Source organism: Chlorocebus sabaeus, chromosome 9 (genome assembly GCF_047675955.1).
Source record: "Chlorocebus sabaeus isolate Y175 chromosome 9, mChlSab1.0.hap1, whole genome shotgun sequence".
Lineage (NCBI taxonomy): Eukaryota > Metazoa > Chordata > Mammalia > Primates > Cercopithecidae > Chlorocebus > Chlorocebus sabaeus.
In genome coordinates this window covers 51492494-51509849 of record NC_132912.1, presented here as the reverse complement: position 1 = coordinate 51509849, position 17356 = coordinate 51492494, and the positions used below count along the sequence as shown (strand labels likewise).

General features: G+C 47.8%; 1 protein-coding gene across 4 annotated transcripts in view; it reads left to right on the top strand.

Annotated features, from left to right (window-relative positions):
* WDFY4 (WDFY family member 4) overlaps positions 1-17356 on the top strand; it is a 296087-nt gene that overhangs the window by 75540 nt on the left and 203191 nt on the right. For all 4 annotated transcript variants that reach the window (XM_007962606.3, XM_073018985.1, XM_007962605.3 and 1 more), the window contains 4 exons: positions 972-1065; positions 14412-14626; positions 15669-15763; positions 16699-16933. In XM_007962606.3, the coding sequence (XP_007960797.3) occupies positions 972-1065; positions 14412-14626; positions 15669-15763; positions 16699-16933 (639 nt within the window). The remainder of the gene's footprint in view (positions 1-971; positions 1066-14411; positions 14627-15668; positions 15764-16698; positions 16934-17356) is intronic.

Here is a 17356-nt window from a genome sequence, read left to right as displayed (position 1 = left end):
TCTCTGTTCTTCCCTGTGTCACTAGTATCTGTCTCTGGGGCCACATAGTGAGGGGAGAATGGGGGAAAACAGCTATGGGGATTTTACCTACACTCTTGGGGCTACAGTTCCTCTGGCTGGACAGAAAGTTTCTCCTCACTGAGAGTTTTAGAGCCTGCCTGGCTGCTGCTGCTGTTGCTGCTGCTGAGGGAATTGCCTGAAAGAAGGGTTGAGAAAGAATGTGAGAACCAAACAAAGAAAATCCCAGGGGATTTCCTCCATGCACATTGACCTGTAGAACTTCCTTTCCTGCTCCTCAGACCAGAAACAGAGGACTTCTGTTGGAGCTCTTTCCATCATGCTACACCTTGTGCACAGTTGCAAGTTTAAGGCTACCTGTGAGTTCACACCAGGGGATGATACAGAAGGGAAGGCCAGGAAACTCATTGCCACTTCATGGTGCTTGAATTTGGTTACCTTTTCTGCTACCATTTACTTCCTAGAGTCCTCCAAGAGCTGCTCCATGAATTCTATGTGTTTTAGTCACATTCAGTATTCAAGGGGTGGGACACAGCGTAGTGTGCTTATACCACTTTGAAGGGATCCAGAAGCCCATATGTGTGTGTGTGTGTGTGTGTGTGTGTGTGTGTGTTCAATATGAAATCAGAGCTTCTCAATCTCCCACATATCTAGAGAGAAGGGAAGAAAACCAAGAAACTAACTTCGCTGAGCATCAACTATGGATCAGGCACTGTGCCTTGGAGCACAAATGTGTTGTTCTATGACTGTAGGGGGAAAGTGTGGTATTGTCAATGCCATTTACAGTGGGGGAAATTAGGCTCGATAGCGTAGTTCAACATCATCTAGGTAATAAGTAGTAGACAGGGTGTGTACCATGGTCTGTCTCAGAAAGAAAGATCCAGGAAGCTCAGTGAAAAGAGAAAAAAACTGGTAGGTCCGGGTCTGATGTCTGGCTCTCCCTGTCTCTGCAGGATGGAGGAGGGGGATGCTGCAATCATGCATCCCGGGGTCGTGTGCATCATGGTGAGGCTGCTGCCTCGGTTGTACCACGAAGATCACCCACAGGTACCTGGTGTTGAATATACGTGTTTTGTCATCTTCATATGACTGATTTCTCAAACGCCTTCTAACCCAATACAGCTTTTTTCCTTTTGTCTGTGCCTTCAGTGCCCTGTGTTAGTAGAGCTCCCCATGGGAAACACCTATAGTGGGAAAGTACCAGGGTGTCCTGGACACTTGACTGAGTTGTGCCCACCCTTGCAAGGCCATCCAAAACAGATCACTTCTGTTGAAAAAGCTACCTTCTAAGAACAACAACCAAACAAACAAAAAAAACAACTGAAAGTAATTGAACCATCATGAGGCAAGTCCCAGGTGCTAAGCTCAGCACCTGGCATTGGTGGGAAGTCCTTTGCTTCCTGGCATGTTCATCTCTCTCCTGGATGCTGGCTGAGATTCTGGCCCTGTGCTCTGTGCAGTTCATGCACAGCTAGCAAGATGAGCATAGACACTATCCACAGAGCCTGCCTCTATGATGGGGAGAAGGAGGTAGTGATAGTGCAGACAGACTAAATAAATGAGTTCACAAATGAATATGTAATTATGAATTGTGACAAGTGATATTACAGGGAAAAAACAGGGTGCTGAGGGAGAAGAATGAGAATGGAGGCAGGAACAGACCTCATTCAGTCTAATTTAGATAAAGGATTGGAGGTCAGGGAAGCCGTCTCTAGATGGTGACATGTAAGCAGAGCCCTGAAGGGTGAGTAGCTAGTACGAGCTGGGTGGGAAGGGGCCTGCTGTTGGTGGCTAGGGCAGGAGCAAATTGGGAGAGCCAGGAGCAAGGGCTCCCTGGTCAGGCGATGATGGGGATGATGGGGCATGCAGGCTTCTGGGAGCCTTGACAATGCACATGATAACAAGAAGCCTCTCTCACGTGAGTGGAAGGTGACATGATCAGATTTTGTATTAAAGACATTGCATTGGCTGCTTGGTGGAGAATGGACAGGGGATGAGGGTTGAGGGGAAGAGGCAAGGGGCAAGAGTTACGAGGCTCTGCCTGCAGTCCAGGTGATGTGTGGTGATAGCTGGATTAGGGTGGTGTCTGTGGGAAGGTGTGAAGAAAGGAATTAAGAGACCTGTTCGGAGGCAGAACCACAGGCTTCCGAGAAGAGGAGGCTACAGGTAATGAGAAGACAAAGAGCCAAGGCGACTCTCAAGTGTCTGTCCTGGCAGAACTAACAGCGCCATTATGGGGAGAAAAACCGGTATGGGTGAGGGCGTGGAGTAACAGAACAAGATGAAGTTGGAGTCAGCAGTCTCAAGATAAAGAATAAATATTTTAGAAGTTCCAAGAAAGAGCCAGGCAGAATTGAGGAAGGCCTGGAAAATGCACCACGTTATGTTTATCAGCAGCCAAGGAAGAGGATTCATTGGCTTGAGCAGCTACTCTGTCCCGGACTGATTCTTGGCCCTTTCTTGGCTTATTTATTCCTCTTGCAGTTTTGTCGAGGGCATCATTGCCTGTATTTTAACCAATGGAGAAATGTGAATTCAGACAATGCACATGAGTCTCAAGGATACCTATTTGTGGACCTGGTATTTAAAGTGACCTTACCTTGGGGCAGGCCTCCTGGTCTTCCCTATACACAGAAGTGGCTTCCGGAGGATGAATAGCAGGACCTAGCACTCCCAGGAAGCAATGAGGGGTCCAGCTTTGCTTTGTCCAGGAGTTCCGAAGGAAGCAACATGTTTGGGGAAGAAATGGCTACTAGTTGACATTATTAGTCACAGCCTAAAAATGACAGTGACCTCATAAAAATATTGCAAGTCCTCTAAGATCAGTGAGAAAAGTGGAGTGGTGGAGCAGAAGCTCTGAGACAGCAACTGTTTCCAGGAAGGGAATCTGTAGTGTTCAGCACAGGAGTTAAGAAAAGGCCTGACCCGGTTTCATGTCTCCACGTCCCTTCCTTAGGGAATGGACTTCTTGTTCCTACTCCTGTTCCCCTGCTGGAGAGTGATGGAAAAGTGCTGTGAAGCCAATGGCAGAGATACACATAACAGTGAGAGTTGGGAAAGGGGTAGGCTGATATAAACTGGGATAGGCAGTTAACAATATCCATGTCATTTCTCATGGTTCTGTGAGTCAGGGATTCAGAAGGGCACAGCAGGCATGGCCTGTCTGCTCCATATGGTGCTGGTAGGGTTGAACGTCCCAGGATGATCTCTGCAGCTGTGGCACCTCAGCAAGGCTGGCTCCCTGGCAGGGGGCTTCTAAGCTGGCTTAGCTGAGTGGCATACCTGGGGCCTTGGTTGAAGCGGTCAGTGGGATCCTGGAGTCTCCTCTACACAGCCCTCTCCATCTGGCCTCTGCCTGTGTCCCTCCAGGCAGACTCTTCAACAGGGCACACAGTGGCTCCTGGTGCCCACAGGCACAAAACCAGAAGCTGCCAGGCCTGCCGAGGGCTTAGGCCCAGGAAAAGCCAGCATTGGTCAAAGTTAGTCAGGGACTCGGCTTAGACTCAGGGGGAGGGAACATAAGCTTCCTCTTCTGTGAGGGGTGACAGGTGTGTGCAGGTGAGAGAGGCCTGTGGGGAAATGTCTTTAAAGATCAGCTGCTCTCATTACCTTACTCATCTAACAAATGGGCAAAAACATTTGACCCCTAAATCCCATCTTGTAGCCCATGAATGACCTAGAGTCTGGGATTTTACATTCTCTGGCTTAATATTTAAGCCAGGACCTACCTGGGACAACATGGAGACTCTTACACATTAGGGATCACCTCTGTGCCAGAAATGCTATTTCCCCAATCTTCACAGCAACCTTTTGAAGTCCATGAGCTGCTCCCCATTCTGCAGGTACTTGGGGCTCAGGAAAGTTGTTTGACTTCCTAAGATTGTGGTGATGGTGAGGGGAAGATCTGAAACACCTCTGGCCCAAGCTTAAGATATGTTGGATGAATGGGTCCCCGAACTTTGCAGTTCTCACAGAATGCAGGGTCATGCATTCTGGGCATGGCACAGCTTTCCAGGTACAACGGCCTTATCATGAGGGCATCTGGCTTCCTTAGCTATATTTCATACAATGCATTGTACTTGCAATTGGAAAGACCCAGCCAGTGGCCTGGGTGGTCTTAGCAGTCAGAGAGTTGCTGATGGATGTATTCTGCAAAAATCCACTGCAGCAACATCTGATGAAGTGACACAGAGTGGATGGTGGCCTTTCCTGCTGCCTCTTACAGGCCTGGAATCTCCGTGGATAAGCCTCAGTTTTAGATGAACTCCCTGAGTCATCATGTCACCATATGGGGAAGAACCTCTGCTCTTTGCTTATTCTATGACGGTAATTGGACAAATGAAGTATGCAAATGAGAATTCCATTTGGAACAAGTTACATTTTGTATATCCAGGTCACAATAAGTAATTTAGGAAAAGTCTAATTCTCCCTCACTGTCTCTCAAATATGCAAATGAAATGTAGTGCATTTTCTCCAGTATTTTCTGCAGATGCCAAATCAGCAGCTATTAAAGTTGGATAATTACAGTAATTAATTTCTGAAAGGGAGTGGGGGAAACCTCACAACAACAAATAGAATAGTAAATCAAATGAGAAATGAGACCACACAAGAAAATGCTGAAACAAAACGGACTGCAGGCCTCCACAGGTTTTGGTGTAGGAAATGGAGCGGAGAGTTTCAGTAGATGGCAGTGTTACCAGCAAGATGGAAAGTGTGATTCCTGTCATCTTCCTTTAGGTCAGCTTGGTGGTTCCTAATACTCCCTACACCCATACCTCCTTTACATTATTCGCTTGCTCTCTCTCCCCTATGGATGAGAAATTGATGACTTTCCAAGGTGCACATGTCATCTTGGAGGCCGTGACTTAAACTTATGGGTGTTCTCTTCTAGTTTATTTCCAGTGGTGGCTATGTTACATTTGTTCTGTGGTTCTTTTGTTGTGGAGGTTCTTTTCCCTTCCAAAATGATAGCTCTATGAGCTGCTTTTGGAAACAGATATTCCAGCTGTTTTTCTGCTTCTGGCATCATCATCAATATTAGAAATTGGGTGGCCAGATTTCTACTATGCACAATGCAAAAACGGAGTCCAGCTCAGTTCTCTTGGAGCTGAGTTGGCTCCAGAAAAAATTAACTAATTGGGAATAAAGATAATTTCCCTTTCTAGCAGGCTTAGCAGCCATGAGGGTCTGTCATAAGAGATGTGGTCATGGGCTAGAACTCTGACCAGTACTGGAAGGGCTTTCCAGTCCCAAATGCCATTCCACTTCCTTGAGGTCTACGGCATCTAATCAGGTCTTAACTGAGGGTGTTTGCTGTGCACCAGACAATCACAATGCAGAGAGTGGAAAGCCAGGTCTAGTTTAGCAGACTGTGTAGCTGCCCATGTGGTATGTTTGCTTTTGTGAATAATTACAGAACAACTACTATGTGCCTCTGGGGATTCAGAGACAAATGTCACAGGACCTGTAATCGGGGTTTGAGGAGGGGAGGCAGGGAAGAGTAGAAGACAGTAAAACAACATCCTGATGGCTATAACAGAGGTTTGCCTACAGGGCCTTGGGACACAGGAGAGGGAAAGACTCAGAGAGGTGGAACACCAGAGCTAGGCTTTAAAGGAAAGGGATGTTTATGCCAGATCAGGTAGAAGAGGGAGGGAAGAGAAGCTCAGACACAGAAAGAAGCACAAAGATGCCTATTTGGGGACTTTGAATAGTTAAGCTGGGCTAGAATAGAACACATGGATGAAAAGGCTAAAATAGAACACATTAATGGAACATATGGATCAGTGGGGCTAGAAAGGTCACTTGAAGTCACATTGTGGAGGACGTTAAATGCCGAGCTAAGAGAATTGAACTTTATTGCGCTGCCATTCATTGACATCACTGTCAATGTCATCATTGTCATTATCACTATGTTTACTGAACACTTACTATAGAGGGCAGACTTCAGGCTCTGAAAACAGTAGATTGTGGTCAAGTCTCAGTTGGGTCACCAAGCAGTCACGGAGCCGTGGGGAAATTATTTAACTTCTTTGATTCTTAGCTTCCTTTTGTAGTGTGGGGATAATGACATCTTCTCTGAAATATTATTATGAGGATTACATGAAGCAATGTGTGAAGCTTAGCATGGTGAGCAGAACACGCACAGGGACACAGGAAGGAAGAACTTGCTAAATGGTGCAGCTACTATCATCAGTTGCTAAAAGCTTTACAAGCATTTTATCATTTAATCATTATAATAACCATGCAAGGTGGATATCAGTAGACCCATTTTGCAGATAAAGAATTGAAACTTGCAGGAATTAAGCGATAGAATCAACATTGCTGCAATAGTGAGTATACATGCCTGACATGAGGACTGGACCTCCTGCCGCCCAACAAGTTGCCTTTCTCATAGGGAAGTGGGAGGTTATGGAAAGGCAATGGCACAGTCAGGCCAGGGCATTAGAGAGTATTATCATCCTCAGTCTGCATCTCGAGTCATTTTTGGGTGAATTCCAGAGATCTAAAGGCTACGGTGAAGACACTGCTACCATGGAAGCCTCCAGAATAGCCTGGCAAGACACAGAGAAGATTGGGTTCAGGGCTGCATGTATCTATCAACTCATTTATGCCTAAATTTAAATTTAGAAAGGGTGCCATTTTCTGGAATTAGTCTTTATTTCAAACACTGAACTAATTGTATGAGTTTCAAATAACTAAAATATTGACAACATTAATAGCCCTGGATAGCATTGCATAAGGGTAGGCTATTTGAAAAGAGCCATTTCCACCAACAAGGAAATTGGTAAAGTAGGACTCTTGCTTTGTTAAATTATAACACATTAGACATTCCAAATACATTCAAAATCTGTTTCCTATGCTCTTTCCCACTCAGCCCCTTACGCAAAGTATTTCTATTGTTCCTCAGTGGAAAATCTCAAATTCTGGTCAAAATCTAGGTGACTTCTCACAGTAGTCTCTATAAATAGAGCAAATATGCCCAGGTATGGTGGCTCATGTCTGTAATTTCAGCACTTTGGGAGACCAAGGCAGGAGGATTGTTTGAAGCCAGGAGTTTGAAACCAGCCTAGACAACATAGCAAACTCCATCTCTACAAAAAATTTTTTAAAAAATTAGCCAGTCATGGTGGTGTGCACCTGTAATCCCAGCTACTTGGGAGGGTGAAACAGGAGGATTGCTTGAGCCCAAGAGATTGATGCTGCAGTGAGCCATGATCGTGCCATTGAACTCCAGCCTGGGTGACAGAGTGAGACCTTGTCTCAAAAATAAAATAAAATAAAAAAGCAAACAGATGTAATCTCACATAGAGAAGAAAGGATGAAAAGCAAGCTGCCATGGATGTGGAATGATGGTGTAAGTTAAAGTCAGATGGAATCAGCCCTGGTCTAATTATCAGATGACCTTGATAATGTTCCTTTTCCATGACATACATAGGCTACTTTGTTTCTCTGTATCTCAATTTCAACTACTCAGATTTGGCCTGGATCACAGAGATCACAGACTCAACATCTTGGGTCCAGAGAGGTAATGAACATGCATAAGTGAAACCAGGTGAAAGCAGTAGTCAGGGGTGGAGAGTGTGGCCAAAGGAGAGCACTTGCTCTGTCTAAAGGTGTCTACATTTAATTAAGGGGACATGAAACAGAAACAGAAGCCCACCCAAATGAAGCCCACCAAATGAAACACTTCTCTAGGCCATCAACTTATGACCCATATGAGATACTAAATTCCAGCTTTCTATAATCAGTGCATGATGCACTATCAAAATCATGAGCCTTGGAGTAAGGCTTGTGTTGGCATGTCAGAGCTGCTACCCACTAGCTATGTGGCCTGAGGAGATTGATGGAACCCTTTTAAGTCTTAGTGTTCTCATCTGCAAAATGGGTGTGATGATATTTTCCTATTGAGAAGAGTGGAAGAGAACATAGTTGTAAAGTCCTTAGTACACTTCCTGCCCTGTGTATGTGTGCATCAGAGGCTGGCTCCCCACGCCCACTCCCTTCCCTTCTAGCTCTGACAGTCTGTGTTCTGGGTCATGGTGTATAAAATTCTGAAACTATTAAGTAGAAGATAATACATTTTAGGTATATTTCCGACTGACATTACACTATTGGTAAATGGGTAACAGGAAGTTGATATTGAACTGTATGTTAATGTATCTGCCGATGAATCAGAAGACTCGGTACTTTCTCTGGCTGGTTTTGCACTTTATCAGTGATCTACATGAAGCTGAATGTGGCTGGCTTAAGGCAGGGAAGGGAGTTAGTCATCAGATGTCAAAATGGGGAGGAGAAGAGTCCCTACCAGCTTGAGCGAGGGATCAGAATCCATGGGATCAAAATTCAGCAGTGACAATGAGGCCTGTGCCACGTCCGAATGCATGTCTACGCTGGGTGGGGAAGGACAGAAGAGTGTAAGTCCTAGCAGTTTCATGGCAAGGTCAGTAATAGTCCCAGGTGAAGTGAGGACATGATATAACGAATTTCACCTTCTGGGGGTGGGTGAGCTTAGCGTCCAGCTGGGTGGGCAGGCTCTGAGCTAGGGCACAGACATGTCCACTTCTAGGACCCCCAGAAAGTCAGGACCAAGCTGGAAGGTCCTGGGCAGGCAGGCTCTCTACAGATGGGGACCTTCTAGAGCAACAAGCAACAGGTCCTTACTTCCATGCTGGGGACCACATTGGAGACTGTTGTACCAAGGCCTGGAGTGGGCAGGATTTGGGTTAGGCTGGGCCTAGGACCAGAGCTTAGAATGGGGCCAAAAAATGGAGGGTAGTCCTGTCATCTGGAGCATCTGGTGGAGGCTGCTTCAGAGACTTGGGGGCTTCTCAGATCAGCTGCAGCAGAAGTGGGTGAATCTCCAGGCAGTTCTCAAGAGGAAGGGCAGCACTCGGTCTCCAGGCTTCCCAGTCCTCCAGGACTGGCAGTCTCAGGAGTTCAGGGCTCCATGCACAGTGTTTGCCTTGCTCCATGTGCTGGCGTGGGGCAGGGTATGGCCAGCAGCACAGTGAGCCCCTTTGCAGGACACCCAAGGGTCCGAATGTTGCAACTCTGCCTAATGACCCCCCAACCCTTTGAAAGGCTGTGCTTACTCTCACCTGCCCCGCCTTCATATGTGCTGTTTCCTTTCCCTGAAAGCCCATTTTCCTCACCTGCTTACTCTCTCTTCATTATCCTTCAACACTTCATTGGCACATCACTATTTCTGACTCTCTGTCAGCCCTCTGGATTAGGTGTGCCTATTGTGTTTTAGAGTAGCCTGTGCTTACTAGGCGGCTATTCTAAGGCAGAGAATAGCCTAGTAAGGCAGAGATGGCCACTAGGGAAAACAAGGTGAAGAGTCATGGGTCGAGCAGCAGCTCACGGTGTTGTGGGGGTGGGAGAGAAGAAGAGAGAGAGAGAGAGAAAGAACTAGCCATAGTGTGGAATTTATCATGATTGAAGTATAGACACAGTGCTGGCTGGGAAAGTCAGAAAAAGTTTCTTGGGTGAGGGGACACATGAATTGTCTCTTGAGTAGTAAGCAGGAGCTCAGCAAAGGGATGGGATTGGAAAGGACATTCCCAACTTCAGGCATTAGTGGAAAAGGGCATGGTGTTTAGCAGAAGCTGAGACTGTCACTATGGCTGCAGTACAGAGGGGACAAAAGTGGAGGATAGGAAGAAAAATGGGAAAGAGAGAAATATGTTGTAGATGTGAGATCCTGGTCTTCCGTTTACAGGACGCATTGCCCATCATCTGCATGTAATTTGGAAAAGAAACAACAAGTTTGGAGCAGGCACCCACCCACTCACTTGGTTACAGATCTGCCTAATTATGTTGAGGAAGCCAGGCCCTTTACATGTGGATTCTGCTAGCTCCTTGGGGTTGGAATCTCTTACACCTAAACCACGATCATAAACTCCCAAGCCTACCAGGCCATATGGGTACCGTGAAGCAGCATATCAGGTTGAGGGACCATGGCAAAATGGAAAGTTCATGCTTATATAAAGAGAGACCTAATTCTAAGTACGCAGTGGTAAAAGCAATAACTTGTCAAGTAAAGCACATCTGTAGGCCCCATTTATTGCTGTCATTTACAGTCTTTGATAACTTAAAGAGCTGAAGTCACTTAAAGTCTATCATCTCTCTTCAAAATCATCAAGAAAAGAACATTTTGACCAAATTGGAACAAGTGATTAATCCAAGTTTGAGTAGCTCAGTAAAGTCTCTAGTGCTTTTTGGAGTGTCTGGGGCAGCAGGCACTTGGCCTCTCTGGTGGTTTTTATTTCTGTGTGAGGATGACGTGGTTCATGTGCAGAAGATGCATATATCTTGGAATGCTGAACCCAACACCCATGCCTCTTTAGAGGGACCCATTGCTCCAGGACCCAGCCCTCACTGGGCTTTGGGGACCATATTAATCTGCACCAAGAGAGAAAGTGGAGAACAGAGAGAGCGGTACATAAGATTGAACATCCACAGCCGGACCGCGTGTACTTAAAGGCTAGACCGTTAAGTGGAGAATGCAGAAAATTTCTTAAGACTGCCCCGCAAATCACCCTGTGCTAATTTGCCTTGCGGGCCCAGCCCGCTGGCCAACCTGGTGACCCTGCACTCTTACCATTGAGTCCTAATTGCACCTCCATCCCCTCTCCTGCATTGGAAGTAATATGTGTTAGGAAAATCAATCCATTTGTAGGGGAAGAAACCACACTGGTTTCCTGCTACTGCTCATATTTTCACTAAAACCCCGTTTTACTGGAACCAACATTAAAAAAACAGCGCATTTTATTCAAAACAAGGCAATATTGGTATTGACAGAGCTGCAGTGATAATGAGGACGATCAATTTTCCCTCCTCCATTATGGGGTATTGAGCAATTTTGGAGTAAACTTGCGGCATCATTAGACAAGATCAGCATTTCTCCCTTTTGAAAACTTTCTGTTTTTCTTTTTTGCATATTTAGATTTTAAGTATTCCTGCTATGGTGGGGGAAAAGAAGCAAAGCCAAAACAAACCAGAACAAACCCAGAAGTCCCCAAAGCAATAAGTGAAGTGCTGGTAATAAAAACTGGAGATCATAGACATTTCTTTTTAATCCTTTTGAATAATACATTGTGATGTTATTTTTGCCTTTTGGTTCATACAGACTGCATCCCAACTCTCACCCTAAATTGAAATAATGCAGTTACCAAATAAAATAATCCGAGTTTTGGGACATAAGATATTCAAGGCAAGAGGGTGGATGTTACTTTTCTGTTTTGAGAAGAGAAGCAGGAGCTGGGCTTGGGTGGACGAAGGAAGAGAGAGTTGGAGTCTCAGAAAAAAGACCTGGGGAAGGGAGTCAAGGACTTTGGGTGGATTTCCATGGGGAAGAGTGAAAGTGATGGAATAGTTCATAACGAATTAGCTTTGGCATTTCTGCTTTTGGTTTCTGGTCCTTGCTGGGCTACACATGTCCATCTGCCAGTTCAGGCTGGCTGTGCAGACGCCACATTCTGGGGAAGGGGACTCTGTCTTCCAGGCAAGACTGCTCCTCCACATCAGTGACATCATGTGCTCAGGAAAATAGCAATGCTGGCAAATGGTCATATTTCAGAATGGCAAAGTCCAACCTGGGAAGGATGTCCCCCTGGAAAGTCAATCTAATGTAGTTTTATCCCTCTTCCCCCAGTGCTCACCTTTTAAACCAGAAATGTTGTTGAAGATGTCTTAGAGATAGGGGCTTCCCTGAATGCCATCAGTGTGATACAGGAGCTACATGGCCCATGTGTTTGGAAGGCGGGTGGGAGGCTGTGAAAGGGGCCTGGGTGAGCCATCCAGTTTTTAAAACAATCTAGAAATTGTTAATGAACAGTGTAAATATTTTTCTTCATACATTTTAATCCTTGAACCACGTGTGCTACAAAACTGTGTTAGCTACATATGGAAGAACACTATCTTATTTATTTCTGTCACTTAGTGCTAGAAACATACTCTTGACCATCTTTGGACAGGCAACCCCTCAAGTGACTGCCCGTGTGGAGAGGAGATGATGGAATGAGGTGACTCTGAGCTTGAGGTTTGGGATCATTCAGGTTCTAGCCTTACCATGTGCCCCTGGCAATTTCCCTCTCTGGGCTCAGCTTCCCCATCTGTAAAATGGATATGATAATAGTGCCTCCCTCATAGGCTTCTCACAGTGATTGCGTAATCCATACGTGTCAAAATGCTTAGAAAAGGGCCTGCTGCAGCTTAAATACCCAGGAAATATCTCATCCCAGGATAAAATTTGGCCCTCACAGTAGATGCCAGGCCTGGAGTCCCTTCTAACTTCAAGAGCCTTGTGAAATATGTGAGAGGCTGCAGGGACCACCCCACCCGCTGTGCTCAGATGTGGTAAATTCTCTGCTGGAGCACGTCTCACACTGTGCTGGGACAATGTATCTGCCCACCTGTCTCACCTTTAATCTGTGAATCCCTTGAAAGCAGGGACAGTGTCTTATTCATCTTTAAATGCCTAGAGCTTTACCCAGAAGACGGTGCTGAGAGCCACTTCATTCTTGTTTGAGAAAGAAGAGGAAGAGTGGAAGCAGGGAGGACTCCAAGAAAGCTCTTACTGGAGGGTGTAACAGGTGGTCTGTGATGTGAAGAGACCAGACTCCTTAGAGAGAGATTATTCAAGTAGTGCATTCACAGCTTCTCCTGGCTTCACTTTGGTGAACTAGACCTCATTTACATGGTCCTTGATCTCCTTTCTTGAAACTACAAACTGCAGCACAGGCGTAAAATGTGGAAAGAATGCTGGTGCCTCAGGTAGGGTTCCCTCAGAGTGGAGCCTGAGACAGGGGTCCAGGTATATGGGATTGTCGAGGGAAGGACTCAGGAGAGAAGGAGAGTGAGGGAGGCCGGGGAGGGAAGGAGCTGAAGGAGGATGCATTCACAGCAAAAGTCTTGTCTCAGCCGGGGCTCCTGGGGTTCTGAGGCTTGAATTGCATAACACAGTCCCAAGGGCACTGGCCTCATTGGCTCTAGGCTGGAGTATGTATGTGTGTGCACACAGGTATGTATGGTGCATGTGCATGTGTGTGTGGATGCATGTGTGTGTGTATGTAGGTAGTGGGCATGTAAGTGTGTTTGTACGTGTATTTGAGTGGGTAGGGCTCCATGGCCCCTGAGCAGAGCAGCTCCTACCTAGCGGAGGGCAGTTCTGCAGAGAAGGGGAAGCCGTGACAGGTACACCTCTCACTTGGAGAAGGAGGTCTGCATGGGGCACAGTAGCATCCACTGGGACAGGAAAATTCCATTAAGATCTAACCTGCATCCCTCTCACTTGATACAACATTCTTATCCAGCAACAAAAGAGAATGTGGACAGTCCTAAGAGTTTCTGTAAAGGAACATCCCACCCAGTCCAAACCATTTATCCAGCCTGGGAAGGATAATTCCAAGGATTTATCTTTTTACAATGAAAGAATGATTGCAAAAGCAATGTGTGGTATTGGGGTCAAATAATTACCGAGCCCGCTCTGTGCACTCTTTTCCATTTGCTTCAAGGGACATAAGCGAGGGAAGTAGCTGGAAACCTAGTTCAGGGTAAGGTAAGAGCACAGCTGTTCGTGTGGCAGCATGTGCTTAGGACTGAGGGACAGACACAGGATGGTGGGAGGGTGGGTGGAAGGAGATGGCACTCAGGGGATGAGAGTGGCTTCAGCAAAGGCTTTTCCCCAGACACTTTAGCTGGCCTGCAGACTTTGAGTGTGGTTCGAAATGTCTGGGGTGGGGTCTGTGTCTGTCAAGACAGAGTGTGTATGTTTGGTAGGTGGTACTTCTTTTAGGCTTGTACTTCCAGGCAGATTCCACCTTTTACTCCGGGGATGCGAACTCCAATACAGGAACTGTTAGGGGAGGGAAGCCTGCTGGGGGGATGTGGGACCCCTGGAGGGTACAGCTCCCACCCAGCACCAGCCACATCCCCCTGCAGAGGTGCAAGCCAGCTTGGCCAGATCCTCCCATCTTTTGAGAGAGACTACAAGTCTGGATTTTTATGTGACATCTTCAGACTTTTCAATGCTAACAATTAATTCAGAAACTGCTTAAACATTGTGCGGGTCAAACACAGCATGTCTAAGGGGCAGACCCAGCCTCCTGCCTGCTGGTGTGTGGCCTCCATCTTTAGCCATTGACCTCTCCCCACACTGACCTGGGCAGATTGTGTCCTGCCAGAGGCTGCCTCCCACAGTCTTGCCCCTGCAGGTGAGGAGGCCACTGGAAGAACCCTGAGACAGGCGTGGGTGCAGTGCGGGTGGGGTAAGGTAGGTGCAGTCTCCTCGTTCCGCAACTCACCCCAGCCCAAGTTGGAGCCTATCAAAGCTGCCCACAAGATGTTCTGCCCTGGAGGGCTCACAGCTTGCTTTGGTCACCTCTTAGCTTTCCGAGGAGATCCAGTGCTCCCTGGCCAGTCACATCCAGTCCCTGGTGAAGTCAGAGAAGAACCGCCAGGTCATGTGTGAGGCGGGCATGCTTGGGACCCTCATGGCCTCCTGCCACAGGGCCCTGGCCACCAGCGGCAGCCCCCTCCACTCGCGCCTCATCAGGATCTTTGAGAAGCTCGCTTCCCAGGCCATTGAACCGGATGTGCTAAGGTACCACATGCTGCATTTTCAACGCTGCCAAGCTGGGCAGCCATGTTTTTTGCAGGGCAGGGGTTGCACAACAGGCAGTGGAGAGACTGCAGGGACAGATGCAGGGCATGGCTCTGTCCCAGCATTCAAGGCTGGAAATCCATGGATGAGCCTTCGGTCTGTGCCAGGCAGTGTGCAGGTGCCCACAAAGCAGACATAATCACCTCTCATGGAGCACGTGGGGGCTGGAGGGGGCTCTGAGGAAGTGGAGCTGCATTCTGAGGCCTGTGGAGTTCACTAGACAAAGAGAGGAGGGAACCTGGCCTGGAAGGCTCTGCCAGGAGGGGTGGGGCTGGGAGGGCCTGACTGTGCCCTGTAGGGAGTTGGGCAGTAAGCATGTAGGGACTGCAGACATGGAGGGGGATGGGGCAGAAGCCCCCTGGATCCTGCAGGGGGCTTTCGTGCTGTCATCCTCTGCATGAAGCCACATTCCTGGAGAGCCATGGCAGGGAGAGGAAGTGCAAAGGTGCACAGGGTGGGAGGCAGGGAGCAGACATGGAAGACAAGAGAATAGAGGGAAGGGAAGCTGCTGGGGAGGGCAGGAGTCTCCTACGCTACCTGGAGTGCCGTGCCGAGGGCCATGCACAGGGCAGGGGGCCCTGCTCCTTATACACAGGAGCAAGTGTAGAGGGCACACAGACAGCCTTTCCAGCCAGCAGACATGGCACCCAGGGGCGGGCACGATGGCTGCCAGAGGAGGCTGCTGGTTATAGTGCTGCATGGGAAATTCTGTTAGAAATTTATAAGCAATTACAACAAATTTATTTTGTGACATTATTTTTTGTTATGACATCCATCTTGAGGCTCCTAAACTTACCAGCTGTCTGGTCTGGTCTGTCTGGAAGGGCAGAGACATGTCTCCACACTGCTTTCAGAAAGGGTGTTCCAGAGGGGCTGGGAGGTCAGGGAGCTCCGGGCATCTAGGACTGTGGTCAGGATAAAGTTGGAGAACACTGTTGCCCATAAAATGTCTTCATTTGGTCCTCTTGTGTGTTATGTTCAGACAGTTTCTAGGTCTTCGAATTCCCTCACCTCTGTCGGCCACAACGAAACTCCTTGATTCATCTCATGCACACAGAGGCAACCCTGGGTGCTCAGGTGAGGACAGAGGCAAGAATAGGGCAGGTTAATGGGAATTAAAAGATGATATGCATTCCTGCTGAGGGGGATCCTTTACAGCAGGTGGGAAAGCAAACAGGTTTAAACATGGTTTTGTCTGCAGCTCAATGGAGCAACTGAGGAAAAAGCAAAGAAAATTCCTGGTCTCTGGAGAAAGACCATATCAGGATGGAGAAAGATGACCCCCCCACCCAGCCATATAAGACAGATGACCCCTTTGGGTTCCAGATCATGGAAGCAGGGACAGAGTTTCCTTCATGACACAGCAGTACCTGGCGCTGCACTAGGCAGAGGTGTGCAGGGAAGGCTTCTGTACGGCTCTCAGCTCAAGGGCATGTCAGAGCCTTGGAGGCCCAAGATGCAGGTGGTACCCCTGTGTCAGGCCTAATACCTATGGAATGCTGGCCCAGGGGACCAGCTTAGAGAAAAGAAAGTCGTGGACAACTTGAATGTAAGATCACGTAAGACCTTAAGGTAACAGGCAGGTCCAGTGGAGAAGCAAGGGTGCAAGATCAGGCTTGGGACTGACAGCCGTGATGGGAGCCTGGAGCTTTCAAGGAGAGGCTGCTGTGAAGGAAAGTGTGGGCCTGGTGAGCAGACACAAAGCTCCAGTGAGTAACTCCAGTGGGGCAAGCCAGAGACAGAGATGGCAGCAGTAGAATGTGCTATACTGGAAAAGGGATGTGTGCTGGAATGAAAGAGAAAAGTTTCTAGAAGGAGTAGGTTAGCAACACCATTCCTTGTTATCGGACTCAGCAAGGGGGCAGGGGAGCCGCCCTCACTGGTGCTTAGGAAGTACCTGATGACTCTGTGGAATGCTCTTTCTAGGCTGTGGCAGATACTTTGGGGTTATTGTCAGAAGTGGGGCAGAAATGCTTTGAGTAGAGACACATCTCTTCTGTTTGCTGCCCTAGGGTCACAGACTACACAGGGCTTGGCTGAGGGGCCCTGGCGAGCTGCCCCAGATGCTGGCCTGCACCCTGGAGTCACACAGGCCCTGCAGCCCTTGGGGGAATCCCAGGATTCAACTACTGCCCTTCAGACGGCGCTGAGCCTCATCTCCATGACTTCCCCACGCAACCTGCAGCCTCAGAGGGCAGCCCTGGCCCCATCGTTTGTGGAATTTGACATGTCCGTGGAAGGTTATGGGTATGACAGGCTTTTACATATTTAAAATGCACTTTATTAATTTTGCAGTGCCTCTAATGAATTATAATATTGATTACAAACTTGTAGTTCCCATTGAATCTCACCACTCGGCAGAGGAAAATGTCTGGGTCATGGACACCTGCCTACTCAGTGGCCTCCCAGGGGCTGTGTCCCCAGCTATGGAGGGCAAAGACCCTCTTTCCCCTGGTGTGGCTGCATTCTGGAACACCCTCGCATCCTGCCTCCAGTGCAGTTCCTTCACTTTGGCATCCTACCAGCACCAGCTGCAGTCCGTCCTTGAGACCTTGTGGTCTAAGGAGGGTTACAGTGCTGGCAGGAGGGTAAAGCGGGAAGATGTCATGGCCCAGGCTAGCTGTGTCAGTGCAAGAGGTTGGCTTGCAGTCCAGTGATCTGAGACAATTT